This window comes from Stegodyphus dumicola, chromosome 4, assembly GCF_044657685.1.
Source record: "Stegodyphus dumicola isolate Sdum_Otavi_A_Nest chromosome 4, ASM4465768v1".
Classification (NCBI taxonomy): Eukaryota; Metazoa; Arthropoda; class Arachnida; order Araneae; family Eresidae; genus Stegodyphus; species Stegodyphus dumicola.
In genome coordinates this window covers 214,736,464-214,755,355 of record NC_140771.1, presented here as the reverse complement: position 1 = coordinate 214,755,355, position 18,892 = coordinate 214,736,464, and the positions used below count along the sequence as shown (strand labels likewise).

General features: G+C 32.9%; 1 protein-coding gene across 1 annotated transcript in view; it reads right to left on the bottom strand.

The window, feature by feature from the left end:
- Positions 1-18,892, bottom strand: part of LOC118189736 (alkaline phosphatase-like) — an 818,836-nt gene that overhangs the window by 188,063 nt on the left and 611,881 nt on the right. The window contains exon 3 of the mRNA XM_085815963.1: positions 12,768-12,942. Within this exon, the coding sequence (XP_085672089.1) occupies positions 12,768-12,942 (175 nt within the window). The remainder of the gene's footprint in view (positions 1-12,767; positions 12,943-18,892) is intronic.

The window sequence follows — 18,892 nt, the reverse complement described above, 5'->3', positions numbered from 1 at the left end:
GGTTCCAACTGAGATTCAAGTCCAGTAACACTTATTTAATGCTGCAGTTGCTCCTGCCCACTGTCATTCTGACGTCACGATACAGCTTATTTAATTTCACTATATTGCGGCTGATTAATGTTCATACTCTACTTATGTAAATTAACTCGGTGCGTTCATCATGCTGCACTAAAGGATCTAATTATTAAAATATAATTAAAAATTATTTTAATTTATGAAAATTTTAAAATTCTTTCTCTACAGTAATTACCTTATTTGTTCTAAAGCTAGAACTGTTCAGCTATATGAACGTTGGAAATATCATCCATGAACATTTCTTCTGCAGTTCTGTTTCGTGGAGTTAGGTATTGATGTTATATTCTGGTAATTTGCTACAAAAGTAAAATATTTATCAACGGAAAACTTCAGAAAATCCTTCACAAAAGGTTATTTCTTAACCATTATATTATCTGACATAATTAAATGGCTTACTATTAAACTTAACGCAAATATTTTACTCTTGATATGGTTGCGGAGTATAGCTAGATTAGTCCGTTTCTATAGTACGAATTATAAATGACAAAAATCCAATCTCAGTGAATCGACATCGTATTCTTAGTAATATATTGTACATGCTGTGTGGTTTTAAAAAACTCATTTGAGTACGTATTATATTTATTAGGCATTTGTCATGCCTAATAAATTACGTGCTGCGCAACTTCAATGCTAGTTTGAATGTAATAATTTTGTGCATCTCCAAATCAAATGATGGTGGTTCAGTGGGTTTACTAATTTGAACACTTTTACGTTTTTAACAATATTTTAATTACTATATACAGAGCGTATTCTTAGGTTGCCGCCTTCAACATGAACAAACTTTATTCTCTTACAACTAAGCGAGCAACAGCGCCCTCTAGCCTGTTTCTTCAAATTACACAACAGAATGCTCCATTAAATGGCTGTCCAAACTGTTGTAGAAAGAAGCAATCTCATACAAAGAGTTCATAGTACTTTAGGAAAAATTTTTTTGAACTCTGTTTCTGGTATCTAGTCTGAACTGGGAGAAAACTTTTAACTCAGGTTTTATTTACTCTTTGAACCACACTTCAAGACACTACAAGGTTGACGCCAGCGGAATTATATCAGCTGGCGAACTTAAGAACTTCAATCCTATTGGATGAAAAATTATCTGGTAAAAAATAAGATGAAAATATTGTAGTGGAAAATGTGTTTGAGCAAAACCTTATGCCAGACAAACCGATGCTTTAAAAACTGAAGTAAGTGAAATGACAAAACTCAAAATAATAGAACCAGGTCTATCGGATTTCACCATTTCACTCATTGAAGTTCCTAGAAAGGAGGCAAGACAATGATTATTATTGCTTGAAAAAGTCAACTAGAGCACAATATTTTCCCTTGCCAAACACTGAACAGAGTGTACACAAAATATCATCTGCCAGATATGTAACTATTCTAGCTCTTACACGAGGTTATTGGCAGCTAACACTAAATAAATAACTCAGCGTTAGACTGCTTTTGATACAAGTTCTGGTAACATCAAACCTTTAATGGTTAAAAATTCAGGTTAAAAATGGGCCAGATTATTTTAGCATTTTAGCCGTTTGATAGCAGGACTGTTAAGGAAACTATGGAATTTGCTATACCGTATATTGACGATGGCGCAACATTCTCTCAATCCATGGAAGAAAATTTGGGACATCTAGAAATTTGCTTGGAGAAGATGAAAGTTACTAAACTCCTTAATGAAGCTTTCGAAATGTCAATTTGCTCAAACGGCAATGAAATACCTAATGAGATATAAAAAAAACATAGAGAAATAAAAGCCATAAAGGATTTGCCCTACACCTAACACGAAAACACAGGTCAGATCTTTTTTATAAGCTTAGTAGGATATTACCGAAGATATATATCCCACATTTCTGTGACTTTTGCAACACTGGTAGATTTATTGAAAAAAGAAAATGTAGCAAATGAGCCATAAATTGATTTGATGATTGCCAAAAAGCTTTTGATTAACTCAATGGTAAACTGAAAATCCAGGCTAACATATTCCGAATTATTCTCAGCCGCTTAATGGTTCAGAGCAATGCGTCAAATATTGAAATTAGCGTTGTATTGTCACAGATAAATGCAAATGGCGAAAAAACACCCACTAATATTTTTAGCAAAAGATTTTAACCTGTCGAACAGAAAGTAACGACCGAAAGAGAGTGTGCTTGCTGCCATTGACTTTTACTACGAAGGTTAAAATTATACTTAAATGGGCCTCATAAATTCATCTTCCAAGTTAATCCGTTAGTGTGGTTGGATTAAAACACTGCGACTAATCCTAGTTTATCACAATTGGAGTTATGAAATTGCGCATAGAAGAAAGAAGCACCATCAAAATGTTAACAGTTTAATTCGCTGTAGCAAAACACCTCAAGCTAAAAATATATATATTAATTTTGTGTTTATTTTAAATGTTTGCTTGAAAGGAACTTGTATTCATTTGTTCTGGTATCTAATTAAATTTGTTGTAGGAATGCTTTAACATTTTTGTGTTGAGAACAATTTTAATATATTCGAACTTTAAATGTTTTCTTGAAAAATCCACAAAAATGAACGAAAAACGTTTTTGAAACGCTCATGAGGGAAGGAGTGTAAGAGGAGTGTAACGTCTTTGCGTTGCTATGATACCATATAAATACCCAGCGAGAAATACGAAAATAATCATGCTTAAAAGACTTTCGAGTTGTAAATGCTTTACATTTTGTGAGTTTTAGAAATGAAAAGCTTGACGTTCAACCAGAATAGTGAAATTTCCTTAAACTCTTGACTATATTGTCTGTTCATGCGGGTAAACTTGATTACATATCTTTCCATTCAAACTACAGAGTTATACATGACGGACTTGATTTCTTTGCTCTTGGTTTCCGTACTTGCTAATCGTATATTACTAATTTGGTGTATAACAGATGAAGAAAGGGAAATTCGAAATTTTAGAATATCTTTGATGTTCGCCGAAATAAGTGGTATTTCAAAGCTATTCTCCTAGATTACTGCATTTTATTCCCGTGATGTTTTCTTTCAAAAGTATTGTTACGAATTTGGCATTTAAATAGTTAAAGTTAGTTGAATTGTAAATTAAATGGTTTTCTTTCCCGCGCAGTGCAGCGCGTGACGAATATTAAAAGAAAGCTAAGCCGGAAAATTGAAAAGGATGACGTGCAAAAGTGGTGTCGATCTAGCCGATCTAGGGATGCCTTCTGCAGGTCGGAAAGGACCGAAGAGACGCAAGCCGAGGCAAGCTGCAACGTTACAACGTAGGGGCGCCTTTTGAACGTATCGCCTTTGACATCTTGGGATCTCTGCCACGAACTGCTGATGGCAACAAATACATACTCGTTGTCATTGATTACTTCACCAAGTGGCCTGAAGCGTACCCTATTCCTGATCAAGAGGCTGTTACAGTAGCTGAGGTGATAATACAGCACTGGATTTCCAGGTTGGGAGTGCCTCTTCAGTTACATTCCGATCAGGGAAGGAATTTTACCTCGGCAGTAATCAAAGAACTATGCAAACTACTCAGCATTGACAAAACCCAAACGACGCCGTTGCGTCCCCAGTCGGACGACATGGTAGAGAGGTTCAATCGAACCATCCTTAATAACCTCTCATTAGTGGTTTCCAGAAACCAACAGGACTGGGACAAGAAATTGCCACTGTTTTTACTGGCTTACCGCAGTGCTGTCCACGAGACTACTAGCTATTCTCCATCACAGATGTTCTTCGGTCGTGACCTTCGACTGCCTTGTGATCTATTGTTTGGTCGCCCTCCGGATGCTCCTTCATCGTCTGAGGAATATATTCAAGATCTCCAGGCCCGGTTTGAAGTAATGAAGTGATGCACAACTTTGCACGAGAGCGAGTCAACTTGGCGACGGAGAAGATGAAGACCCGCTACGACACAAGAGCTACTGAACATCAATTCCACGAAGGAGACAAGGTGTGGTTGTGTAATCCGACTCGACGGAAAGGACTTTGTCCGAAATTACAGTCACCTTGAGATGGTCCGTATACGATCCTAAACAGACTGAATGACGTCGTGGTTCGGATCTGTAAGTCTTCGAACTCTAAACCATTTAATTTAGAATTCAACTAACATTAATTACATTAATTATTAATTATTCAACTAACAAATTCCTAACAGTATGTTAAAGATTCATTTATTCCTGAGCTTTTGTCCTATGGAACTTCATGATTTCGTATACTACTTGTCACTTTACTTTTGTAAATGTCTAAAAGGAGTACTGTAAACAAAAAAAGTATCAAAATGTTTGATTGATATTTTAAAGCTGTAATTAAAGGATGCCTCCAAGAACACTTAGTGCTAAAGCGTGGAAACTATTTCCTTTACTTTGTTTACTGTTAAAACCACTTGCTGTTCGTATATTTCTAAAATAAAACAGTTTGAAATCTTTTAAATTTTGGATATTTATCTATTTGTTAAGCATACTTACTACATACCGATAAATGCTTTACGAAATCTTCCTTCTACAGCGCAAGTTATTCTGTCTTTTAAACAAATCCACCCTGCCAATTATCCAGAGAAATAAATGGACTATTTTTATTTAAAATCAAAATGAGTAATTTTAAAATAAAGCGAGAGTTTAATTTAACAGTTAATAGATTTAATGTGGAGATATATTTCTTATATTACTTAAAGATAAATTCTGTGTTTGCATTGGCGCTATATACGAAATTGATTTTTTGCGTAATAGATATGAATCTACGAATGGGTTTAACTTTATTATGTTTTTATAACACATTTATAAGGAATATTTTTATTTTTTATCATTTGTTTTTCAAAACAAAAACACTGTACAAAAAATAATTTGGTTTAGTGGAAAGTTGTTTGAATGAATATATATTTCCTTGCACGTAATCAACGAATATAATTATAATTGCTTCTCATTTTGCACACCATTTTTTGTTAGCATAAAACTACAGTTCTTGAAATGAAAACTGCGTTTTTATATAGATTACACTTTTTTCAATCTCTCTATTTTTAATACGATTTGAAATGTTTTCAACAATGAAAGCGCGAAGTAGATGTTTTTGAAAACACAGAAATTGTCTGAGACTTTCTAAAGCTTAATTGCGTGTCGTCTTATTTGTCTTTACTCTATGCTTAATTTTCTTGCAATCAACCTGATTAAAACCTGATTAAAATTTCATTTCGATTGTCTCAGTTAAATTCAGCTTGATGGGTGTGCTGCTTGCTTTTTATAACCTTGCACAGTTCCAAAATCAAATGAAGGCCTATGTATGAAATTTACATCTAAACGCACATTGAACGAGTGCTACGTTTTGATACACGTTATACAAACACTTACAGGAGAATCGTAAATGTATGTTTATTAGTTTTTACTTCTATACCAAGTGAAACAAAATGCCTTGAAACTAAAAGTTTTTGTCGTTTTTTATACAAAACAAAAATTTTAATTATTTTGCAAATGTGTGAAAAATTTATTTTCAGGAAAATTAAAATTCTTATTTGAAAAATTATTATGGTCTGAACGACTAATTTTTAATGCTTTATAATCTCACAGCAAAATTAATGTCATCTATGCTCTGTTATACTTTGTTATAACCAGGCAGTTAAGAGTCATTATTTCTGTTTTCCTTTTATGAAAAATTGCTCGTCTGTAAACAAAATTTGTGTCAGTTTATAATTAAGATCATTTTTCTTATAATTGAGACCTTTTACTGCGTACCTAGGATTTGTACTTCTTAAACTAACTTCTTTTGACCAGAAATCAATCAAAGAAGAAGACCATGCCTTCGCCTTTTCTCTTTTTGTAAACATTTAAAAGCTTTACTTTGGGTACTTTACAAAGAGCACTATCAATCAGTCAGAAGGTTCTTTTTTTTATTTCATTTTGTCCTTCACATAGATGAAGAATTGCATGAATTTCAGTGAGCTCGATATCTAATTCTCCTCCAATTAATCATATTCGATATTCATTTCTTAAAGACTCTGTTTCAACTTTTAATTTTTCAAGAATTTTTCGCATTCCTCTTCAGTGTGTAACACGTAATGATGAAATTAAGAGGGCTAAAATGTCTTATCAAAGAGTAGAAATAATATATCAGCAAAGGAAATACAGCTAAATCGTCCAACATTACATTTTGTTGGTCTTTGAATCACCTTTTTAGATTAATAGCAATAATTATCAAGTCCACCAGTGACGTAGAGGTAAAGATAATTCCGACCTGAGATCGATTTCAGGCAAATGGGCCGGGTTCATGGGAGTTTTCATGATTTTCTCCATGTCTAAGGAGTATACGAGCCAGTTTCCCTTACAAAGTCCTCCACGAAGGAATCCCTCTCCGTAGGCAGATTACCCTATCGTGCTTTGTCGCAGTCTCAATAAACCAAACCAAACCAATAATTATCAAAAAGACATAATGGCATAATGGATTTGTTTTAGCGTTTTACGTATACTAAAGTGCATAGTTAGTTAATGATTTCAATCATAAACAAAATTTTAACAAAGGATTTAAGATTCTTACATCGTAGTTTTCATAATTTTGTAACTATTTGTCTTCTGTTTTGTTTAATGGGTAGCTGTAGGACGACTGATTACATTACTGTAATTCTTAGATTATTATTCACGTATTTTTTTCCATACATTTACAAGACAAATTTTTGGCAAATGTATGAGGAGAACATTTTTGCGGCTTGAAGAAAGATTTCCTTCTGCCTTCCTTGAAATGCTATGTTTTAGCCAACGTGAATCTAAAGACGAATTCTGCGCAATTTAAAAAATTATCATATTTTATGAATATAAAACAACCTTCTATATTAGATATCTAATACAGAAGCACTTTTTATAATATTGCTCAAGGAAAACAAAGGGCTTCTTATTATGGTCTTATATATATTTGAGCTGCATATGTAATATGTGTTCTGCATATATATATATATATATATTATAATAAAATGGGCTTAGTGCAACAAACATTTGATGAAATTATAGTACTTTACGTTTCATGTAAAAGTTGAGGAATAAGTGATAAATTGTTTTAATACAGTTTCTTAAATGTTAACTCTGATCATTATGACGAATGAAATTTTTTAGAAAAGTAGTTTAAAGGATAAAATTTCGTTTCATTTTTGACGCCATACTATAGTATTTTTTATATAAAATGGTTTGTTAAAAATAAATAAAAGAGTAATCAAGCATATTTATTAACATGGTAAAAGTGCTATAAAAAGGAAGCTCAAATCATTTTAAAATTTAATTGTTCCCTTTTTCAATCTTATACGTTTTGTTTATTGAGATATTGTGATCATAAATTATAAACAAAAACGAAACTGATCTGTCTTATATTTTTGCATCTTGAAAACAGGTTTATATAAAATCTGCTGTTTTTACTTGCGGTTATTTTTCTAAGCTTTAACTATTGGGTGCATTAGCATAACTGAAAAAAATAAGAAACTTAAAAATAAATAAAAAAGAAAACATTTTTTTAAAATTTAAATAAAAATAATATCTGAAAGCTTTCAGGTTTTATATTACGTCCAAAGGGGAGTTTTTTTAAAGTTTTGTGCGTTATTTTTATTTATTAAATATCATTTCCTTCGCACTTCAAACAAAAATTCAGTTCAACAGCAATATCGAAAAATAACTTTAAAATGAGCATAGTTTTAGAAATTTTGATACACAATTTCGCGCTCTGGAGATAAAATTGTTTTTCCGTACAGTGTTGACATGGCTCGCTTTGAAATCGTTGAGTTTGTTAATAAAAAATTCGTTAAAGTTTTACAAAATATGGAATACATAATAAAACAAATTCGAACATATTCGGGTGGAAACGTTCCATATTCAAAATCTTATGGCTCTAGATACCGTTGTTTTATTCCAGTGCGAGACATATACATTTATGCAGATTCTTCATTATTTAATTTCATTAAATATAATACAGGACTCTAATATTTATTGCCAACAATGTGAAAAGTGAACCGACATTTATAGTGAACCAATGCAGAATGCCAAAATGAAATTTTTAGTCCTTCTGGGCAAATTACCCCTTTGGACTAAAAATCTAAAAGCTTTTAGATTTTACATTACGTCCAAAGAGGCGTTTTTTAACGTTTTGTATGTCACCTTTATTTATTAAATACCATGTTCAGTAAGTTCATGTAAAGATTCAGTTCAGCAGCAATATCGCAAAATAATTTTAAAAGGAGCATATCTTTAGAATTTCTGATACAGAGAACTGTAATAGTTGATGGCAACAGTTTGAAAAGTGAATCAAAGCAGGAATTGTATCGAAGCAAAATGCCAAAACGAAATTAATAGTCCTTCTAGGCTAACGCCCTTTGGGCTAAAAAAAACGACTTTTAGGATGCATACTGGCCAAAGAGAGATGAGAAAGGAAGCAGAAAATATGTTAGAACTGCTTAAAATAAAAAGTATATTTCTATGTAAAATGTCATTCCTACTTTCAAAGTATTTTTTACTGTAATTGCTTGCAGGCATTACAGAATCTCTTGCCTAGTGAAAATATTTGATTTAAATTAAATTCACTCCTATGTTGCTAAGGGCAGTGACGTTATCAACAGAAACGTTTATCTTTCAGAAAACGTAAGAGAAGTACAAAAGCTTGGTACAAAACTATGGCCTTTATCCCTTGTCAAAACGTATTGAATGTTCAAGGTTATGTAGATGATGATATTAATGAAAGGAAAATTCACAGAACAACGTTTTAAGGTTTAACTTTCTAAGAAAAGGCAATAAAAGAGGTTGTGATATGTTTAAAAAAACTGGGTTAAAGATAATATTTTTTTATTTTTCTAATGCATGCAATTTTTATTTAAAAATATTTGTTTTAATAACTTTCATGCCATTTTTGTGTGTAAATAAATATTCTAATTAATATGATGACACTATTAACTGCAGTTAGAAAAATTATTCATACTCTATTTATTTCATTTGCATTACCCATTTCAGTCTCTTACAGAACCATGGAAACCTTTCCATATAACTAAAGGATGGAATAGGGCAAATTAATCTTCATGTGCTTTCCCTCGAAGAAATAATATAAATCCTTCTAAAAGAAAGTTTAAAGAAACAAAATTTTTGGAGCCAAGAAAGATTAAATTAATCTTGATCGAATGTTGGCCTTGTATCGCATTAAATCGGTGAATGATTAGCCAATAGCAAAATAACCATATATAAAAAGTCTAGAAGATGTATTTTCTAGCTCATGGTTAATGAATATTTTAATAAGGATTAGGAAATTTTATGCAGCAAACAACACATTCGCTAATTTGTAGTACAGGAAATGGTTAGACCAGCGGTTCTCAACCTTTTGACTAACCCGTAACGTCTAAACAAAAATTGAAAATCTTTAGTACCACCACTACATGTTTTACAATGATTATTTTTTAATTCCTCAATAGAAATATTAAAAAAATATATATATTTCCATTTTCACAACCTATTGGCTATTAAACATGCACACATAAAAAATATGAGATTAAAAATTGGTTACCATTTTAATTATCAAAATTTAAGTTAGAATACTTTAATTCTAAAATTTAGCGTGAAATTTGCGCCTGTTTAAGAAAGATCAGTGTCTTTATTTCTGGTCGTATCTCGAATAGCTTTAACCGTAAATTAGGATCCACTTTTAATATTTTTCTGTATTTATTTTTCAAATATAACATGGAAGAAAATCCTTGTTCACAAAAACAAGTAGTGCAAGAAAGCATTAAAAATGCAATAGCTTTATTTTGAGCCAAAAGCTAACAAGTGTGTTATTTTCGAAATCTTCAGTTAGCGTTCGATCATAGGAAATTTCTATCAATTGCTCTTTTTCTTCACGTGGTTTTTTAAATTAATAGTTAAAAATACTTTGTTCCTTTTACGTACCACCTATTTTTCTCTTGCGTACCAACGGTTGAGAATCCCTGAATTAGACTGCACCAAGCAGTTATCTTATTCCTAGTCCAACTACTCAGCTTTGACTTATGGTTTTTTTTATCACATCTGCAATTTAACATTTTAACTCCTTTGGGGAAACTTTCATAGTGAAGATTTTCAATAAACTTTATTTCGTACTTTATTGAACCTTGTACGGATTTTCTGTGTCTTCACTACATAATGTATTTTGTCATTTCCCTGAATTGCAAATTTGGTAATTTTTGCTTGCATTATATTTCTATTCAGAGCTTTTGAAATATGGAATAAAATTAGCGCGTTCACAACCAAAAATCGAATATACTAAATTACAAATGATTTCAAGAAATTCTTCAGATCAGATATAGAAATCTTCGACGTATACGAGAGCCTGTGTAAGGAGTATATTAGTAACTAGGAGCAAAATGTTTTCCAAATGTATTTGAGAATAAATTTCAAAATCAAATTGAATTTACAGTCAGCGATATTTTAATTTATTTGCACTGATTTTTATGTTGAACTACTTTTCTTGGGAAGGGGAGGCCTGTTTTTTTGAAAATAAATATTTTAATATTCCACTAATATACATTATATATTTCCCGTTTTTCAGTATCTGTAGATTTCCAGATGAGCTAAACATACTCTGGCTACTTAGTTATACACGAATACATTTCCTCCGGTAGTGCCAGTATTGTCTCCCAAATGCATTTAATCATATCGAAGATTGTAAACAAGCTGTCGATGGATCATTATAATACTTAGCAGAAATGTGACACGTTTTGGGAAAATTTGCTCTTGATTATATATCGATTTCCGATTTCATTTACTCCTCAGCGCCAGCGATTTAATTAAAGTTTATTAGTTAAGCGAGGATATTACAATTTTAACTATTATTAATCTTACGAAGTTTCTCCTGCAGCAGTATCATCTGTAGGATCACTAAGCCTCTAGCAGTCTGTTCATGTAAATCATATATTTCAAAGGTTTCGATTTACAATGGAATTCTGATTATCCCGAGTAAAATGGACCGATGGTTTATAATTAAAAATTCAATTACGTTGAAAGGCCACTGACAGGCTCGAATAAAAATTAGAGATATTAAGGCTCTTGCTTTGTTTATATTAATTGTATAACTTGAATAGGAAGCTCTCCCTTCTTAAATTAATAAGTTTAATATTATATTATCAATTTACCTTGTAATTCCAAAATAATTTAGAAAGAATCGGCGAAAGTCAGAATTTCTCATACCGAGTGTTAAAAATATTTGCAAATTTTTTTCTGAAAACAATATTTAACGATTATATGGTGACATTTCGAAAGTTTCCAAAAAATGCTTTTTCAAAACCCTAACATACCTCGAGGCTTGAAGAAGCGCATGCCTTTTCCTTAGAACAACCTTATAAACAGGAGACTGTAATTGGCCGTGAGTAAGTGGAATCAAAGTTCTTTGTTTGTTCTACTCTGATGAATTTCTTGCTTCGAGAATACTGCTCCAGGTTTTGCTGTGTGAGGGATTTTTCTGGATAGTCTGTGCTGTTTCCTAAGTGTTAAGGTTAATTTCACCTTATCTTTCGTTTTCTCTTTCTGTTGTTTACACCTGTTTTAATTTCCTGTAAGAACTATTATTTTACTCAATTAATATCAAGTTTCCTTTTTTTTATCTAGTTTAGTTACTCAAGGAAATCTCAACAAACCTATAGAAGGCAACACTGTAAATGACTGTCTTGAACATAAAGACACACCGCGAGTTCAATGGTGTAGCCTGAGATCAAATCAGTGATAAAATATGGTGCATAGTTTTCCAATATTGTGGGGGATGTAATATTCCAGGAATACTGTTATGCATCGTTTGTTTTGAGGCGGAATGCTAAAGTGATAATGAAATGGAATTTACATAAAATTTCAAATGAAAAATGAAAATGCTTGCATTATTTATTAATAGGTGAAAATACTAATTTAAAAGTTGGATTTTCGGAAAATCCACGCAAATCATTTAGCTAATATAAATGAACAAAGTAACAGAACTAGAAAGATATGACTGATTTTAATCAAAGAATATCATCAAAGTTGAATTTTTTTTAAGTTAGGTTATTTGATTGTGTCAAAGTACATGAGGGCTATCTGCCGAAGCGAAAGGATGTTTTCGTGTAGAACATTCTTAGGGAAACTGGCTCATTGTCAGTTATACAAGGAGAAAACTATGAAAAACAACTATGCAGCCAGTTCGTTCTGTTGCGTTTGACTCCGGATCGAACTACGTTATTTAGCACTTTTAATCACTTGACCATTGGTGGGGTGAAATTCGTTTCAAAGCTTTATCAAAAATAAAGATAAAGAAGCAATGCTATTGCGATAATTGTAGAATAAAGAAAAGGAACTGGGACTGAAGCAGAAATTTTTTTAACCAAATGAATGCGATAAAAAAATCTCTCCTTTAAAGGGCTGCGAACTCCGGATTTTCCGATTGCTGGACGGATATGCTACCAATTACGGCACAAAGACTCACGCTGAATGAGTTACTAAACAGAATGATACTAATTAGTGTATTACACAAGATAAAATATGTTCCAGTGCATTTTAATATAAACCTATTCTATTAATTATGCTTTGTTGAAATGAGAGTAGAAAATGAGAAAAGAAAAGCACGCACATTAAGCATATTAAATCCCTTTTATTGAAAATTAGAGTCGCCGATCTTTAAGATTAACTTGTAGCGTATTAAAAGGTGCATGCATGAAAAAATATATCTTTCTGTTTTTCATAAAATGCTAAGCTTTGTGAAATTATGTTTATGTTCATACTAATAATGATTACCTTCAGTTTGTGCCCAGTCAGCCAGGCAGTAGACCCTTGATGTGAAGCTAGTGTCACATCTGTTGTAGATTCCTCCGTCGTCCAAACCCACGGTTTCGAATCTGCCTTTGACGCCGCAAAGCAGAGCCGTCGCACAAGCACCGGAATCTCCTACTTGACTGTCGGTGTTATACGTCTGCAATCAGAGTAATAAGAAACGTTTTCCGAGAATTAATTTCACATGTTAACAGTAAAGTATAAGTGATGAGATATTGATTTTCAGGTCAAAAACTAAATTAAAATTGAAAAACAAAAACTCTTATATACTTTTATAATATCACTTAATGGTTTAAATATGAAAAAAATCTCTAATACCAATCTAAGATCGAATTTCCCAATAAAGCAGATTTAAGACCACGAAATAAAACTATTCTTTTCTTTCGCAGACTGGCGAGAATATCCTTCTAAACGATCCATTTCAAAACATATTCCCTCTACTACGTTTACAGAAGCAAGTCGAAAACTTGATTCTGTCAAAGTTCTTAACTGTAAGGTGAACTTTTTTGAAGTGCTCACTTTTGTACAAGTTTATCAAGGACTATTTTGAAGTCTTTATTTTCTCGTCTTATTTCCTTAGTAAAAATTTACGCATACATGCATAAATCTGTACATAAATAAGTGAATGATTCTTGCGTTACAAACTGGAACTGGAAATACATCAAAGCTACAAATACTACTTCTCAAAACTTTTCACACTTCTAGCAATGCTTAGTTGTTTTCAAGACTAACCCTTTAACTGTCAAGTTATTTTGATGATTTGGGTACACAAATTGTCAAATTCTTTTATTGGAAAAACCAAATGTAGCCGAAATAAACATCTCCCGATATATATTCGGGTATGACAATACGATGCACTCAAAAAAAAAAAAAAAATTACCCCGAGAAATATTCGGGCGTGACATTTTCGAACACCAGTGCTGTGCCCGAGATAATCTCGGGCATGACAGTTAAAAGGCTAAGAAATACTCATCAAATTCGTTTGAAATTTTCACCATGGATAGGATAAGCGAATGATTAGCATTGCATCTCACCACGCAAATAATGTGTGCTCTAACGCCATCTAGAATCATTACAGAAAGGGACAACAGCAAGTTGATTTAGGAACTAGAATTGTGTGTTTTCTCATTGTTCTTTTGTGTGAAAAGCTTATATAACCAATTTATGTGCTATATAATCAAGTTATGTCTTATATAGGTAATTACATTATTCAGAACCTATGTTGAATTGTAAGAGTAATGTTCAGCATAATATGTAACAGCAATGAGTTTTGTAAATGTGCTTTATGTACAATGCAATGGTCAATGCAGTGCATATTATAAGATATACAGTGTTACTAGAATATGTAGCAATGTGTTAACATTCGATGTAACCAGGCGGATGTTTATTTACAAAGTTAGTTTTGGCATGTAGCAAAATTTTCTCAACAATGAGCATTTAAAGTAATGTTATTTCATCAAAAGTTAATATGGAATGTATTGTGTCTTCAGATCTGTTTCCTGTATTTTTATGTTCTACTTTATGCAACGCATGCAGAAAAATCCGATAATTTGCCCTTGTGTGCCCAATGTCTTGAGAGTAGCTTTAGATAGTTGGGGGATTCGAACCATACCCGATTAGTCTATGCAATCCGCCCGGGTGTCCGAACCTGCTCTCACCTGTTACCTGTGAGAAAAGCTTCATTATGACTTGTTGAAAAATAAAGGCAGTCATTCAAATAAGGTTATGAATTTGACACATCAGTGCTGGTTTTGGATGAAATGGAGCGAAAGTGATGGGAATATATAATCTATGAATAACAAGAGGAACAGAAGAAACGGCGGGAACATTTGCACCAGCCTCACCAATAAAATGTTACGCTATTATCTTTAAACCAGCACCCAAAGTAACGGTAGTAGACTGTCGGAGGAAATTTGTCTCATCTGACTGCTGATTAACTGTTTCTCAACTAAGTAAAATATTAACAGCTTGCGGGTAAAAAATACACGTCATAACTAAATAAAAAAGAAGACTACAAAATAAATAAACCTAACCGAATCCTTGGCTCATAGAAGACTCAACGCTCAAGATAGAAATAGTGACTCATGGAACTTATAACAGCTAAATTGCAACAGTAAAAAAAAATGCGTAAAGCAGATTGAACGGCGAGTGTATCCCTGTAGAAAACTTAGAAACTTGAAATTTATTTGCACTTAAACTAATCTGCATGTTTTTGAAAGCTGACGAATCTAGAAGTCAAAGTAAAACGAAAATAACAAGATTGCACGTCAACTTCACGAACTCACTTTTAAGAATTAGGATCTGCTATGCAATAACCTATATTAGCAAGAACTATTAGACATTTTCTGCAGAAAAGAGTAAGCTCTGCATGGAGTTTATTGCTGCGATTACCGTTGATTTTACACCATAGATATATGCGGCGACAATCACGCGTTGAACATTCCATAGGGGCAAACGAATCGACACTTCACTGAAGAGTCTCGATTCTACCTTCAAATTCCCGATAGCCATGTCCGAATTAAGCATCACCGTAATGACAGATATCATGACACTTCTATTATGCATCGCCATACTGGTCTATAACCTGGAGTTATTGCCGAATGTCCTTTGATTTTATCTCTGCACTAGCCTAACACGCATTCCCGATAGAGTCAAACTTCTGGTAATCCATTACTTTCAATCCTTGCCTGTAACTAAGTTTAAACAGGTCACAATGAGAATAGGCTATCGAGACCGCATATATCATGCGGCCTTCAGCAATTATTTACTGCTCTGAAGTTCTCACTACTACATGAGCCGCCCTATATGCCACCCATCGAATGCGTCTCGTTAATGATTGGCAAATGAATTGTCCTGCACATACCATCTGAGAATAAGTCATTGTTCATCTTTGACCCGTCTTAAATATCTCTCTTTCAACGTCGGGACGGGTGGCAGCAATTATTGCCAGCTATAGAAAACTCATTTCTATCTTGCTCCAACCACACGATATTGGAACTAACAGCACATACTGCAGATGAAATTTGAAGCAATAAATTACTTTAGGGATGTCATCCATTGAAACAATTTGTTGTTTATACCCATTTTAGAAGTTATAAAGTTTTTTTTTTTTTTAATTTAGATGTTCACGACTTTCGGAACACCCTAAATATTTCATTATAATTTACGAATTATTTATGAGTAATTAGAGGGTGAAAAAAAATTTTCATATTAAAACATCGAAATGAGCAGATTTCGGATTTAGTGATTCAATCTCATTTTATTCCATCGTTACAGTTAAGCGGAATTTTTGTTCATTGAAGTTCGTTAGCCCATAACATACTAAGCGTTGAAAAAATTAATATTTTTTTAATAAATTCTTAAATAAGAGTTTCTCTTAGTCTGTATGTACATATGAAACCAAAAAAAAAAAAAAAAAAACTTATTAAATGTTTATTAGTTTATTCGTTGTAATACAGCCTGTCCTAAAAACAGGACAATAAATAGTATAATCCACTGCTAATCATTCTTACTTAGGTGGAATGGAAGAAAGCATTTTAAGTTGAATCCGACATTACAATTTTTACATGTAGTTGTTAGTTTTGCTACGCAGGGTTTTATTTGCTGTTGCAGGTTGAAACTAGTCTATTTTTGTGTAACAGGACTGCTTAATGAAATTAAATTTTGCTACACTGCATTTTATGCTGCATGAACCTGAGTTTTACTGCAGTTCTAACTTCCGTAAATATTCTCTCAGTATTACGACTAAACTAAATAGCTCTCTGAAATAAAGTATAGAGTCATTAACAATGTTTCGAATCAAGGAAATCGAATTAATACACAGTACCCTCGCCAGGATTCGAACTCTAAACCTCCCGAATACACGGAGAGCTACACCATGAAGATATGTTGAAAGGAGGGACAAAATACCTTACGTACTCCCCGTTTTTTAGGGTGACTGGGGATGAGAGAACCCAATCGCCAAATCCTGGTGGTGAAGAAGTATCGTTCATTAGCTTGTACTTCGAGGTCCACTATATAACCATTAGGGACTTTTTTCAAAGCGAGGAAATCGAAGGAATCCGCAAAACCCTTGCCGGGATTCGAACTCCAGAGCTCATGAATGTGTGTTCAGCTTGCTGCCAACGAAAGCATGCTGAAAGGAGGGGAACAATCCCTTATAAAAAGATTAACTATTATATGTATGTTAAGGAATTACACCTATTTAAGGTAACTATTTTCTGTGTTAGTTTTTGCTTTAATAACTAGAAATTTGAAAAAAAAAAAAAAAAAAATTGGACTTCGAACGAAAGAAAACGCTGAGAAATTTTGTACTGTGAAATCCCATATATTGTTATGTTGAATTCTAAAACTCTAATTTTCATCAGAATCACTATCTAAATAGATAATGAAACTGATGAAAATGACATGTGGTATCTGTTTAATGTTTCCAAGTTTTCTATGAGTTTAAAATATTTCATTCATAACGGCTAAATATGTTTTAAATACTAAATAAGATGAAAATTTAATCTATAAATTCTATCAATAGTATTTTAGGCAATTTTTATTTCCTTTGATGTCCTACCAATTTTGGTACTTACGTATTATCGCAACCAGTTTGGCGCGATTTGTAAATTTGAGTAAAAAAGTATGAATAGAAAGAAAATGTACATTTATTAATTACAGATAATTTTTAATACAGTTTTTTATATTAGTATTTTGTTTTAAAATATAAAAGAGCAATTAAACCCTTCCGGTTTCGAATTTGAATAAGTTGCAGAATTATTTTTTTCGGCGGAAATCTTTTGGCTATTGCTTTTAGCACTGATTGAAAACCGTCTTCGCCATTAACAGCTTGAGCTTGGCGCCATATAAATTCGATAAGGTATGAGTCAAGATGATGACGGGCTGTTCCTCTCTGTTTTTTGTTGCTCCATTTGGCTGAGCCCCACATGCGCTCTACATGTTGTGTGTGAACGCTCGTGTTGGGATCCACAAAGTTATATTTGTGATTAACAGTTCCATGCAGAAATCCAGCATTTTCGAACTAACTTGTATTGTATCCTTTACAGCAATCCGAATAAACGATGCTTCCTTCCTTGATATTTTTGCAAATTTTTCCCATGAGGGTAACGGCGCGCATCTTTTTCACTCGTAGGCAGATCCCAAATACCCATAGTTAAAGTATTTCAGAGCATTCAATCTAACCAGTAAGAAAAATAATTTCTTTACGAAAAACTACGTATAACACGTAGGGTTGCCGTAAGTAGGGTCGCCAAATTTGGCGATTTATGCGAATTTTGGCCTGGTTGCGTTAATACGTAAGTACCGCAATGGTATTAATAGTTTGAATAATAGTGAGCTTCCTCAAAAATATTATTGAATTTTTGGTAACTTCTATTCCTTTTTCCTCACTTTTGTTTTCAGTAGATGTTTGTAAGCTTAATTTCTCTTTGTGTTTAAGACTACTCTCTCTGATCTCATACGCAACCCTAGTCTTACTTTTAATAGTTTTGTGAAGTTTAAAAGCAGGTTAATCTTTTTTAATCGTAAGTTGTTTAACAGAATGCTTGACTACTGAAAACCGGGAGCAACCATAATAGTTAGCTGTGTATGAATTCCTACATCTGAAACATTCAGTCAGATCTATGTTATGCTGAACAGTCCTATGTTTTATCTGCTTCTCTTAATTTCACACATCAAGCATTTAACTTACAAAAGTCTGAATAATATTAGCAGAGCCTGATTAGTGCACAGGGAATAAGGAAAGAATACCCAAAATATTCTTATAGTATTTAAAATATATAAAATCTTGCGTAGTTTTTCAACTATACATACTTAAATTATAAAATTAGAAGCAAGAACAATATTCAAAATTTCGTATTTAACATTTTTATGTCTCTTCAGAATTAGATTCTGGGATGTTGCCTCACACTCTCGCTGGTTAATAATATCCTTTGCTGAAGACTTAACCCCTTAACTGCCGCGGGCGTATATATACGCCTTGCTCAGCCGATGCGTTAACTGCCCCAGGCGTATATATACGTCCTTCCAAACTGCTATCATTTGCTTTGCGCTGCTACACCTAAAATTATTCGCAAAGTTAACGC